General features: G+C 39.9%; 1 protein-coding gene across 1 annotated transcript; it reads right to left on the reverse strand.

Annotated features, from left to right (window-relative positions):
* Positions 1–1,936: 1,936 nt before the first annotated feature.
* On the reverse strand, positions 1,937–4,024 carry LOC104605496 (Tetratricopeptide repeat (TPR)-like superfamily protein). The gene has a single exon (XM_010270279.3). The coding sequence runs from the start codon at positions 3,717–3,719 to the stop codon at positions 2,022–2,024; it is 1,698 nt and encodes a 565-aa protein (XP_010268581.2). The 5' UTR covers positions 3,720–4,024; the 3' UTR covers positions 1,937–2,021.
* Positions 4,025–13,136: the final 9,112 nt, after the last annotated feature.

The following is a 13,136-nucleotide window of genomic DNA, read 5'->3' on the forward strand; positions in this document are numbered from 1 at the left end:
TTAGCGTATGACCATCTTGCTTTAATAAAATTCTGTATGGGTTCTATTACTACGGTTTGCAGCACTACATGTGAATACTGTAGGATGTGTTTTTTCATTATTCATTGCTTCAGACTTAAACTTTATATACACAAATGTGAATTTTTACCTAACTCTGTTATTTTCTTTATAGGTTGAACATACATAATGAGCAACTCCTAATGGATGGATGGAGATGATTACCAAAAAAAAGGTTGATGGAGATAAAGTGGATATTTGTTTTACATGTTGATTTTAGTATGTATTAAAGCACATTGACATTTGTAATACATTTTCAGCAATTGATGTATTCAAATTGTACATGAGATGTAATTTTTTGTTTTAGTAACGCTATTGGTATATGGTTCATCATTCCATTGGTTTGGTCTATGGTATAATTGTACAAGCATATATTTTTGTGAATTCAACTTCTAGTTAATAGTTATAGACATCAAAAAGAACAAAAAAAAACTTTTACTGACCGTAGCTATTGATGGGCTATAGCTATGGACCACAATGTCTATAGGCTAGTTAGTCACAGGAACATAAGCTATGGTTACTGTGGGTATAGGTCTATAGTTTTATTTCTATTTTTAGGGTTCTAAGTGACCTTGGAAGAGCTGGTTGTCTCCATGTACAATGTAATTGGATAAATCTGGGAAAGACACTAGGGCACTCTGCGTTCGTCAGGCAAGCAGAATTGAATTTCTTAAACCATGTCCTTTTTTTTTTATTATTCTATCTTCTACAGTTCTAAACAGAATGCATCGAGCTTAGCAAATTTGAAGCAATGCATATTTCTCAATTGTTTACAGTCCCTGAAATGCTATTAATATTTAATTTTTTCTTTCATAAACCCCTTCCTAACAAGCACCAACTTAACAAAGCTTTACATTACATTGCTTTGCGACCCGAGCCAAAGAATTACTGAGATCTTACAGTATGGGATTTATGTGAAAGGCATCCTCCTTGAACTCTTCCTATGGAATCCCAAACTTCAAAATCACTTTGCTGTTAGGCTCAGTTTGGAAGGAATACAAATGCAAATATGTAGAGTGCAAACCCTATATTTTGTATTATTTTGTCTGCATTTGTACTTACTCCTTCCAAACTAAGCCTAAGGTGCAATTCATTTCTCTCAACTTTCCAAGGAACAAGCACCAACTATATTTTTGGACTACCCACTAATTGCATGTAAACAAAACCATGCCCATAACCAATTCCAGAAGTACATTTGGGCAAATGAGAGTTGATAAACAAGTTATATGGCATCCAAATACAATGGCTGAAACTTAGGAGAGAAGCACCTCTATTGATCCCAAGAGAAAATAGTTGAGAACACTTGCTAGTGCCATCTTTTTCTTCTAAAGGATGTACATGGTTCATTATCCTTGATTTCTACCAGGACAATGCCCTTTGTTTCTTCAATTCACCTCAAATAAAGGGTTAAATGAATCCTTATAAAACTTTATTGATGAAAATATTATTTTCAAACCAAAGACCTATCAGTTTCCTTTCGTCTGATTGGGCTTCGAGCAAGAGCGCTCCAGCAGCACCAATCCTTGGGGAGAGAGGATAAGTCTTAGAAGCTAATGTGCTGCATAAGAATTCCAATATGTTATATATGCTCCTTTTTCATAGAATTTGTGGTCTTTAATTTTCTTGGAGTGCAAGTTAGGATTTCTCTCTCAAGTAAAAGGAATCTATCTGCACCTACAGAAGACTATGCGCTCCCATTTGGATATTTAACAATGAGGAACTTCTTATCTACAATGTGCTCACTCTTGGAAATCAGATTCTTCTCCCTTCACCATTTCCCCTCTCCTTTGTGAGGCTACAACCTAAGGATTGGAATCACGTTTTTAAGATTCCACCTATACCCATCCCTGTCCTCTTATCATTTTTTCTCTTGTTATCCTTTCTTTCCCCATATATATGCAAGAACTTTCAAGCACCAATGAGGTCATCCCTTTCTATTACGATTCTTACCATCAGTTCTGAACTTAGTGGAGTACCTCTATCCAACTGCACCCATGACTTCTTCTCAGCTTTCTTTTCTTCATCATCTTCTTCATCTTTGCAGCACCACCCCAATTACCAGCATCAGCATATAAATTTGACAACAGCAAAGAGCTCCCAGCGCTCTCTGGCTCAAGCTCAAATAGATGTTTAGCTGCTACTTCAGCAAGTTCAATATTCCCAGAAGTCCTACATGCCCCTAATAGTGCCCCCCAAACAAATGAATCGGGTTTAATTGGCATTGCTTTAATCAAATCATAAGCCTCAGTTATATACCCTGCTCGACCAAGGAGATCCACCATGCATGCATAATGCTCCAACCTTGGTTCAATTGCATATTCTTCTTGCATCAAGCGGAACAGGTTTCGTCCAACTTGAATGATTCCAGCATGACTACAAGCTGTGAGAACTGCAGTGAAGGTCAGGTGATCTAGCTTGGCTTGATCCTCTACCATGAGACTGAAAAGATCAATTGCTTCATAGCAGTATCCATGATTTGCATATCCAAAAATCATAGAATTCCAAGTAACTGTACTTTTTTCAGGCATTTTGTTAAACAGCTTTTCAGCTTCCAATATACAACCACCTTTTGCATACATGTCAACAAGAGAACTACTTACGAAGATATCTTCCTCAACTCCTATCACCAATGCATAGCCATGGATCTGTTTCCCGTGTCTCAGATCTGCCACCGTTGCACAAGCAGGCAAAAGACTACTAATCGTAGCCGAGCTTGGGAGGAATCCCTTGCCCAACATCCGCTTAAATGCATCAAAAGCCTCATCATTACGGAAATTACGCACTAGCCCAGATACAACTGAAGTCCAGGAAACCACATCAGGCTCAACCCCATTGACCTGCATCATTCGAAACAGTTCTGAGACCATGACATCATCGCCCACCCACGAGAAGCCTGCAATTAATGCATTCCAAGTTACTACATTGGGTTTCACCCCCATTAATTGCATGTTTTCTACCAAAGTCCATGCTTCCGCTGCCGATCCTTGTTGGGCATAGCCCGAAACCATGGAATTCAAACACACCAAGTCTTTTTCGAGCATCCTGTCAAACACTAGGCGTGCCTTACCAACTTGGCCACATTCTGAATACATATCGATCAATGCGCTATCTATAAAGGCATCAAACTCAATAAACGATCGCACAATTACAGCATGTATCTTCACTCCAGTTTGCCGATCGGAGAGTTTTCCGCAAGCCTTGAGAATGCTGGGTAGACTGAATTTGTCAGGTTTCAGGCCGTCCCTCAGCATTTCACTTAAGAGATTGATCGTCTCTTGATAAAAGCCACGGCGGGAGTAGGCCCCTATGAGTACGGTCCAGCGACGGAGATTTGCCTGGGGAATTTGGTCGAACAGTTGCCGGGCGTCGGAGATTCGTCCACACTGGGTGTAGAACACGATGAGCTTGGAGGATAGGTAAGTTGAACGGGCGAGACCATTGATGATGAGGTGAGCGTGGAGTTTCCTGCCCGAGTGCAGAGCCCGATCGCGTGCGTAGATCTCAATATAGTTTGCATAAATATCGGAAGCTGATTGAAACGTACGGTGATTGATAGCATTCCCTAGATGGGAAAATCTAAAGGGTGTTGTTGCTTTCATTTGGGGAGGAGAGGAAGCATCGCAGGCTTGTAGCATTAGTGCTGGCAGAAAAAGGAGTCGCATGCTTTGATTATCAGTCGGTTGGTTAAAGAGTCCCGGGTCGGGTCAGATGAGGCCTTATTGGATCTGCTGACCACGACACATTGGTGGCCACGCGCATCCGGCTATACATCGAGAATATCGGTGTTTTAAAGAACAACCAATGTTTTTGATGTGCGACAGAATGTATGATCAGTAATGTGTCGTAGTCACCATATTCGAACTTGTTGAAACTGGTATGCTATGGTCTGGTCAACATCCGGCTTCCATGCCCACTCAGTGGACCTAGACGTGATCTTTAGCTTTTTTGAATAAAAGAAATAAGAATTTAAAATTATTCATTTTTTCTAATATTTGGATGATTGATAAAGAAAATTAGATGATACTCAAAGAACATTTATATTTTTTAAAGTGCCATTTTATGATTGGTTAACGATAAATATTGAATTAACACATTTTGAAAGTTCAGATACTAAGTTGTCGGATTTTAAAGTTTGAGGGTTAAAATGGCACTAGGCCCAAGATATAGGGTATTAATAAAATTTTTTCCTTTTTTTTATTTATTTTTTAGCTTCAAATTTGTGGGTTAAAGTTAAAAATGTGTTTGTGTATTCGTCCCACCCCAAGCAAGGTTAATATATATAAATATATATTATATTGATATTTGAATTCATTGAAATGCTTGGGCTCAGTTTGAAATATTTTTTTATCTAAAGGCTCAGTTTGAAAGAAATATAAATACAAATATGTAGAGTGCAAAACCTCACATTTTATATTATTTTGTATGTATTTATACTGTACATACTCGTATCGTCCCTTTGAAACACTTTTTGTTTGGATATCATGTGTGTGTGGATACTTTGAAAATTCTCCCAAAAAATGGTTCTTGAGGAATGAGGATGGAACTTTCCTGAATCATGGAGCTGGTTGGTTAGTAAATTCTGTTGATAATATTTATACATGGAGTGAATCCTCATTAGCTGCACTTGATGGTTCTGTTAGGCGTTGTTTAACCAAGGATAATGCCCCACGTTAACCATGCATGCAAGGTTCAAAATGATGTGAATCAGTTTTCAGTCACCGAAACACTAAATACTTTGAGTCAGGGCTGTTTAATGGGTTTAAACATTAACATTTGTCTTCATATATGCATTTTTAAATATGCCAAACTAAAAAATAGCTATATGGATTGTTAAAAAAATATGGATATACGATTTTTGCATTCTTGTTTACTGAAAATCGGACTGGTCCAGATGATTGGACTAATCGGACTGGTCCAGATGATTGGACTAATTGGACTGGTCCAGTCTTCATATATGCATTCTTGTTTACCTTATAATTGTTTTTTGGCAAAAAAAAAAAAAAAAAAAAAACATTGATTTGGTCAGTGATTTATTGATTCAGATGGTTAAACTGTCGATCCATCAATTCAAACAACGGTTTCTTTCACCTTATAATTGTTTCTGGGCAAAAAAACATTGATTTGGCCAGTGATTTATTGATTTAGATGGTTAAACTGTCCATTCATCAATTCAGACAATGGTTTTGACTGTTATTTATGTTATTTAATTTTTTAAATTAAAATAGGCCATCCGCTTAAACCGAATGACTGGACCATTCAACCCGAGAACCAGTCCCAGAATAATTGTGTGTCTGATCCAATTTTTGAAACCTTGGTTGTAGGGCATATACATTTGCTGGCTGATGTAGAACCCTGGATAAGCCCATTGGACTAATCTTGGTGATAAATCCTGAAAGAAGGAATTGATTGGACAAACCATTCTATTGCAATGAGGTAACTAACATTAAGATTGTGATAAAAAGTATTGCATTACTAGAAAGGGGGGAACGAGTTTGTATTGATGCCGATTGCAGAAAATCCTAAGATTGATAACAGAAAATCTGAAATGAACAAACATCATTGAAGTTTTCTGAAATTACAAACTTCTGTTGAACCAAGGAAACAAATGTAATGTTCATTATAGTATTGATTTTCAAATTTGAAATTCAAATTCAACCACCTTTATTAAATTTTGTCCATAACTAATTCTATATGACATCTCATTTATCATATAGTAAATTGCTGAAACTTTTTATGAAATTTTTTATCATTGCTAAAACCTCCCCTAAAGTTTAGTAATTGTAATCATCTCTTCTAAACTTTTTGACACAATGGCAAGTAGACCCCTTTATTACAGACCTCTAACAAAAGGCATAAAAATGCCTAAAATACTCGGTTGTTATTGAGGCTGATTTCTAAAAAAAAAAACAATAACGAACATCTTTTTTTTTTGGTATTTAAACTCAACACATTAATAACTCTTGAAGGAAGGTGGCAATAATAGGACTCAGTTCCACGTATCCGCTGGCAATGTACAAACTGAGCCACCACCCAGTTGGCACAATACAAACTTCATGAAAACAAAAAAAAATGGGTTAATTGATGAACTCTATAGCTTTACTATTTATATACTGTCTTAAGATACCCCAATTGTTTCTGACAATTGACATTATCATTAAGCACTAATGAAAAAATAAAATATCAAATTTATCCTCTACTATTCAAATTTACAAAAATAAAACTCAATTAATGAAAAACTTCTAGAACCTTCCTGAATTCTCCGTGTTGTACGTATCTCACTACGTACATTCTCCACCACCTCACAATCCTCCAAAACCTCATTGTACCTTTTTCGTATCTCGTCTGTTCCACCGATGTCACCCACCTTTCAGCCCTTCTTTTGGTAAAGTGCAAGGAGACGACTCTCTTCATAGAATTCTTGCTCATAATTAGACCTAATTCATAATTCCGATGAGTCAGGCAACCACCTAATAGAGCCTCAGCCACCCATACATTGCTATCAGGTTCAATAGGCATCTTCTCCATGATCATGTTTGCTTCTTTAAAGAAACCCTTTCCGGGAGAGTACATCCACCAGGCAGCCATAGTGCTCGACCCTGGTGTTAGACAGTTGTATGCCCTTAGTTTCAATCAGAATTATGTACATTATGAATTTATTGTAAATGAATAAAGTACTCGTTTGATTCATGTTCCTGTGGTGTGTTTCTGTGTAATACCCTTAAACTGGACACTTAATGAGACTTGTGTTAATTTAGAATGTTCACAACCATTGGGTAAGTCTGGGGAGATTTATCCTGTCAAGGCTGACACTGGTGTGCGGCCAACTGTTGGGGTGGCTTGTCTCAGCTACCAGGGTGAGACCCGAAGCACATGTAGTGTAGGATTAATAGAACCTTTGAACCGGACCAGATTTCCAGTATTGCCCTGGACCTTGGAGATAGATGGGCAAAACTGGAAAGTTACACCTAACCCCTAGACTCGATTATGATACTACACTAGGTGTTGGATTGGGCTGTATTTGATGTACCAATCAGTGAGATCCTTAGGAGGGTCAAAACCTGGGTATGTTGGGACAATCCGAGAATTCATCTGAGTGGGTGATCATAGTGACAAGATCAGCCCCTTTGTCGGACAAAGGTAATGATCGGGGATGCACTCTCTCTGATGGAAACCAAGACTGTCGGCAACTGATTTCAATTGTTGAGATTTTGTTTTACAATATATATATGTTATGGTTTCGAAATGATTTGCAAAAAATGTTTTAATTCCCGGGATCCATGTAAGTGGAGAGTGCAACACTGTTCTTTGCAGTCGAGGGAGAGGTCCTCCCTTGTTGGGTAGTGTTTGATCATTATGGGCTAAGAGGTTAAGTGTAAGACCATTGAGGATAATACCTGATGGGCTAATCTTGCATCTGCCCACAGTCCCTGGGTGTTACAAGGTTGCTTGGCCCAGGGACCACTTAGGGTAAGTATTGGGCCCATAGAGCCCATAAGATGGATTTCAGGGGATGCACTGTCCATAACAGTGTATTCGGCCAGGCCTTGTAACAAAGGCTGGGCTGAACCCATATGGCTGATGTGTAGATCAATGTTTGGGTCCCACGCCATACAAGGAAGCCCAACTGGGCAGCAGTTTGGAAGGCTAAGTGAGTACATAACCTTAAATGGGCCTTCAGCCCATTTCTAACTGGGCTAATTTGATCAGTCAATTAAAAGGGGCGAATTCTGAGATGAATCAGCTGATAGGATTGGGCCTAGACCCTATCCACTTAGAGAGTCCAAGATCTAAATGAGATTTAGATCTGGAAGCCTCCTAATTAGATTAGGAGATGGTTGATTTGATCTACAAATAAGATAAGGGTTATCCCTAATCACTTAAAGGGACTTATAATCCAAATATGATTTGGATTAGCAACTCCTAATGGGATTAGGAGTTGATCCCTTTAAGATTATGAAAGGAGAAAGGGGTAGCAACTGTTAATGATTGATGTTCAATTCTCTTCAGAGCTGAAAATCACAAGAAGAGAGATTTCTGCACCCTGCGAATACTCTCTTGTCGCCTCCTTCCTACTGCCGCCATTACTTTCAGTTCGATCTCCAGTTCTTGGGAGAAATCAAGATCTGATCTTGATTCCAATCTTTTGGGAAAAGATTGGTTGGAGCTGTACTCACAAGCCATCTAGTTGATTCTTGCGAAGGGTCAAGTTCATTTGGAAGAACATTGCCGATTCTGCTCCATCCTGCATTGCGCCATCTTCAGTGAGAGTAGATTTTGGATCCTTCCTTGGGCATGAACACCTCCATTGGGATATATTGTTTCTTCGTATCAGGTGCATCCTCCCTCCTATTCCTTTTGGTTCAGATCTGGTTTGGTTCATGGTTCAAGATTGATCATTGAAAATATGTTTTCTAAAATAGGGAATTCGATTCCCTGCAAAGATGGGAGAAATTTTTTTGAAATTTGCCCAGTCCATTCCACAAGACTTGGGCGTCCGTGAGATGGATATCCCATTCCTTCAGTGGTATCAGAGCCATAGTTCAAATCTTGAATCAATTTAATTTAGATCTGAACCTGCGCAAATGGGCAGAAGGTGTTCTACCCGATTTGCGCAAATATGGGTTTTGGGAAATTTGTTCCCAAAATTAATGGGCGAATAATTTGAAATTAATTTTATATAAATTTGATTATTGTTTAGAATAGTTCTTTATGATTTTCTTGATTTATGGGCCATTCGTACAAGAGGAGATCGAGTTCTTGGTTTGCGCAGGGAACTTGCAAGATTTGTAGTTTCTTGATTTATTCATTACATTTGGTCTGTAAATAATTTTTTTTTTATTTTTAGACTCAGTGTATTAGGTATTCGATCTGATGTAATTTTAATAGAAATTAGGTTTTCTATTCATTTTATTTTTGGATCGAAGATGGCGGCGCAAGGAAGGAGATTCCGCAGATGGGACATTCGCTACCTACGATTTGCAGTTTATGAAACTGCATTCTGTGATCTAACCTCTGTTTTGCAGGATGGATTGTACGAACAACCCTGGATTGACTAATTCTTGTTTTCTTTTATCAGTTCTTTAATTTCAGATTATTTTCTTGAATTAAATATTTAATTAAAAATCAAACCCTAGACCCATTCGAACCAAGATTGGTTCAAATTGTTTGGACCGAATCTGGGGTTCAATTAAGGCTGTATATCAGCCCTAATTTTTGTTTAATGGGCCAAAGGATTGATAATTAATTGGATATTTAATTCGGCCCAACCTGTAAGGCCCAATTTTAAATTGTTAAAACTGCCAAAAGCCCACTTCAAAAGAACAAGCTATATGGGCCAAACTGGGTAACCCTGATTTAGCCCATATACCTAGATGATATTAATTGTTAATATTATGGATTAAAATGGGCTTCAAATGGGCTTTTACAGATAATTAATTGATTGGATCAATTCCTCCCTACATGTGATGTATGGATGTGTGATGTGCTACGTTCATGGGCCATAAGTGCTTGGCCCATGCAGATTCGATAGTGGCTCTTGCACACACCATGGCTGAATGCACATCATTGCCATGGTGTCCCTCCTGGTCATTGGATGACCTCCCTCAATGGTGGGCCCCACACCTCCTGAAGAGGTTACGTGCGGAACCCTAACCGATTTAGGCCCACCGAAATCTGGCATTATGAAAGTCAGTGGGAGCCATTTTGGTTTGACCTAAAATAAACTAGGGCGTAATTCTTGTTCCCTCCAGTAAATATGAGTGCACGTGATAGGGGGGAGATTCATGTGATGAACTCTCTAAAGGCCTTCCATCATTAGCATGAGGATGGGTCCTTCAGTAATGAGGAAACACACCAAAAAATGGGCTATCCATTTGCTGTTGGGCTTGTCTAAGTGTTTCATAAGATGATAGGGGCGTCATAGACCGATGTGGGAGGGGCTTCACCAGAAAATGGGAACTCTCTCACGGTACCTTGGCGTTCACGAATATGATGGGTGAGCACTCACTGGACAGAAAGGTTTACCTGAAAACAACTCTGAACCTTGTCTGACAGTGGCCAAAGGAAAAACTCATATGATGAGTGGATATGATCCTTCACAGAAAGGTGGTGGGGTTTTGCAGTTGAAACAGTTGGCTCCATGCACCCTACGTGGTTTCCCACATTTCCAGAGACAAGTCGCTGTCTCCGTGCCTGAGTAGGAGGGAAAACTCAGAGATGAACAAATGGGAATGGAACATAGATTAAAATCCATGTCTATGATTTGAACATGAATCAAGTAAGGTTGTGGACAAATATTTGCGGTTTTATCAGAAAATGGCAAACGGACAATTTGCAAAGCTTCTTGACGACAACAAGCTTAAGGGCCCAAACTATGCCGACTGGTACCGTAACCTAATGCTGGTTTTAACATATGAAAAATTGGACAAGGTAGTCAAGTCTCCTGCCTCGGAACGTCCGGGTGATAGGGCTTTTGAAGCCCGTAGGAGAGAATTCCAAGATTGGGAGGATAAAAACTCCCTAGCCCGCTGCTATGTCGTTGCTTCTTTGGACAACTCAATACAGAGGCAGTTCGATCAGATCGAACTCGCTAAGGACATATTGGACAGTCTGAAAACAATGTACGAAGAGCAAAACCGTTCTACTCGGCAGAAGGTCTTGAAAATGTTCATGACTGCTCAGATGTCCAAGGGGCAGAAAGTTCACGACCATTGTCTTCGGATGATGGGATACATTAATGAGCTGGAAGCCCTTGGATCCAGGCTAGATCTTGGCACTCAAGTAGATGCCATCCTGAACTCCTTGCCCTCTTCCTTCAATGGGTTCATATTAAACTACAATATGAACAAGCTGAACGTCAGCGTCCAAGAGCTCAGCAATATGTTGCAAAGGGCTGAGGACTTACTTAAGAAGGATGAGCCTGTGGTGATGCTTGTTGAAGCTAACAAAACGGGTAAGAAAAAGAGAAAGGCAAAGAAGCCTCAGAAGAAGACTACCAAGCCCAAGAAGCAGAAGAAGGACAGGACAACAGATGCATGTCACTTCTGCAAACAAACCGACCACTGGAAGAGGAACTGTCTTCAGTACCTGGAATCCAAGAAAGGTAATTTCGAATCTTGTATCATAGAAACTAACTTATTGGTGGCTTCTGCGTCCTGGTGTATTGAATCCGGGGCTTCAACTCATGCGTGTAACTCACTGCAGGGGTTCAAGGTAAGCAGAAGGCTGAATGATGGAGAAGTGATGCTCTACTTGGGGACTTCTGCAAGCGTTGCAGCTACGACAATAGGCACTGTAGAATTAAAATTTAGAGAAGGAAATATTGTACTTAAAGATTGTCTTTTTGTGCAAAATCTAAAAAGAAATTTGATTTCTGTCTCAAAACTGTGTGCGGATGGATATTCTGTCTTTTTCAGTAATACGATTACTATTAAAAGAAACAATAAATTCATCGCATATGGGGAACTGGAGAACGGTCTCTATGTTCTACATCCTTCTCTAGAAACTAACGTAGCCGAAACTACGTCGGCTGAAATCCCCAAGAAACGAGCACGTGATACACTTAATCCCACGTGCGTGTGGCATTACCGACTTGGCCATATCGATATTGACCGAATCACAAGACTGGTAAAGGATGGTACTTTGGATTTTCTAACTGTAGAAGATCTTCCCACTTGTGAGCCTTGCCTTCAGGGTAAGATGACAAAGAGGCAATTTAACGGTAAGCCTGAAAGATGTACAGGCACGCTTGACCTTATACATACTGATGTATGTGGTCCCCTGAGTGTTAGGACTCGTAACCAACATGTGTATTTCATTACATTCACCGATGACTATTCTCGGTATGGTTACGTGTACCTAATGAGACATAAATTTGAATCCTTTGAAAAGTTCAAAGAGTTCAGACAAGAGGTCGAGAAATAGTTAGGGAGAGAAATTAAGTCCCTTCGATCAGATCGAAGGGGCGAATATCTCTCTGACGAATTCAGGGACTACTTAAAGGTAAACGGGATAGTATCACAATTAGCTCCCCCTGCTACACCACAACTTAACGGTGTTTCGGAGAGGAGGAATAGGACCCTATTAGATATGGCCCGGTCACTTCTCACCTATTTAGAGTTACCCACGTCCTTTTGGGGATACGCATTAGAGACTGCGATATACATGCTGAACCGGGTTCCAACCAAATTGGTTCCTAAGACTCCCTATGAGCTTTGGGGTTGTCCGGCTCACGTTAAAAGAATGAATCCAGACAAATTGGAATCCAAGACCAGTCGTTGCCTATTCGTAGGCTACTCAAAGGGTTCAGTGGGCTACCTATTCTATGATCCAAGTGAGCAGAAGGTGTTCTGCAGTCGGAATGCACAATTCTTGGAAAATGACTACATCCTGGACAATCTTCGTTAGGAAATTGTTCTTGATGAGGAGAGCTTAGATGCAGTGGGAGGTGTCCCACAAGTTCCAGGTAGTGACCAACCTAAAAGATCTACCCGGGTGTCCAGGCCATCGGTTCGTTTTGGTTACGATCAGGATAGTTACCTGGTCGAAACCTTGACTAGTGAGGAGGATCCCGTAACTTATACAAAAGCTATGTTGGACATAGACTCCCTTAAATGGGTAGATGCCATGAGAGCTGAGATGGACTCAATGGAGACCAATGGAGTCTGGACTCTAGTGGATCCGCCATCCGGGGTAAAAGCAATTGGTTGCAAATGGATCTACAAGAGGAAGAAGGGCCCCGATGGCAGGGTTGAGACCTACAAAGCTCGTCTGGTGGCGAAAGGATACACTCAGAAAGAAGGCATCGATTATGAGGAAACCTTTTCGCCCGTGGCCATGCTTAAATACATTAGGATCCTGCTAGCTATAGCAGCTTACTATGACTATGAGATTTGGCAGATGGATGTCAAAACTGCGTTCCTGAATGGAGATCTTACTGAAGATATCTATATGCAGCAACCGCAAGGTTTTGTAGCTACAGGTCAGGAACACATGGTCTGTAAGTTGAATAGATCCATATATGAACTCAAGCAAGTTTCTAGAAGTTGGAACATCCGATTTGACTCTACGGTCAAAAAGTT

This window comes from Nelumbo nucifera, chromosome 1 (assembly GCF_055504915.1).
Source record: "Nelumbo nucifera cultivar China Antique chromosome 1, China Antique-T2T, whole genome shotgun sequence".
Classification (NCBI taxonomy): domain Eukaryota; kingdom Viridiplantae; phylum Streptophyta; class Magnoliopsida; order Proteales; family Nelumbonaceae; genus Nelumbo; species Nelumbo nucifera.

Bases quoted from the DNA above. Each gene is read 5' to 3' on its own strand.
- LOC104605496 (XM_010270279.3), bottom strand. From the start codon at position 3,719: ATGCGACTCCTTTTTCTGCCAGCACTAATGCTACAAGCCTGCGATGCT.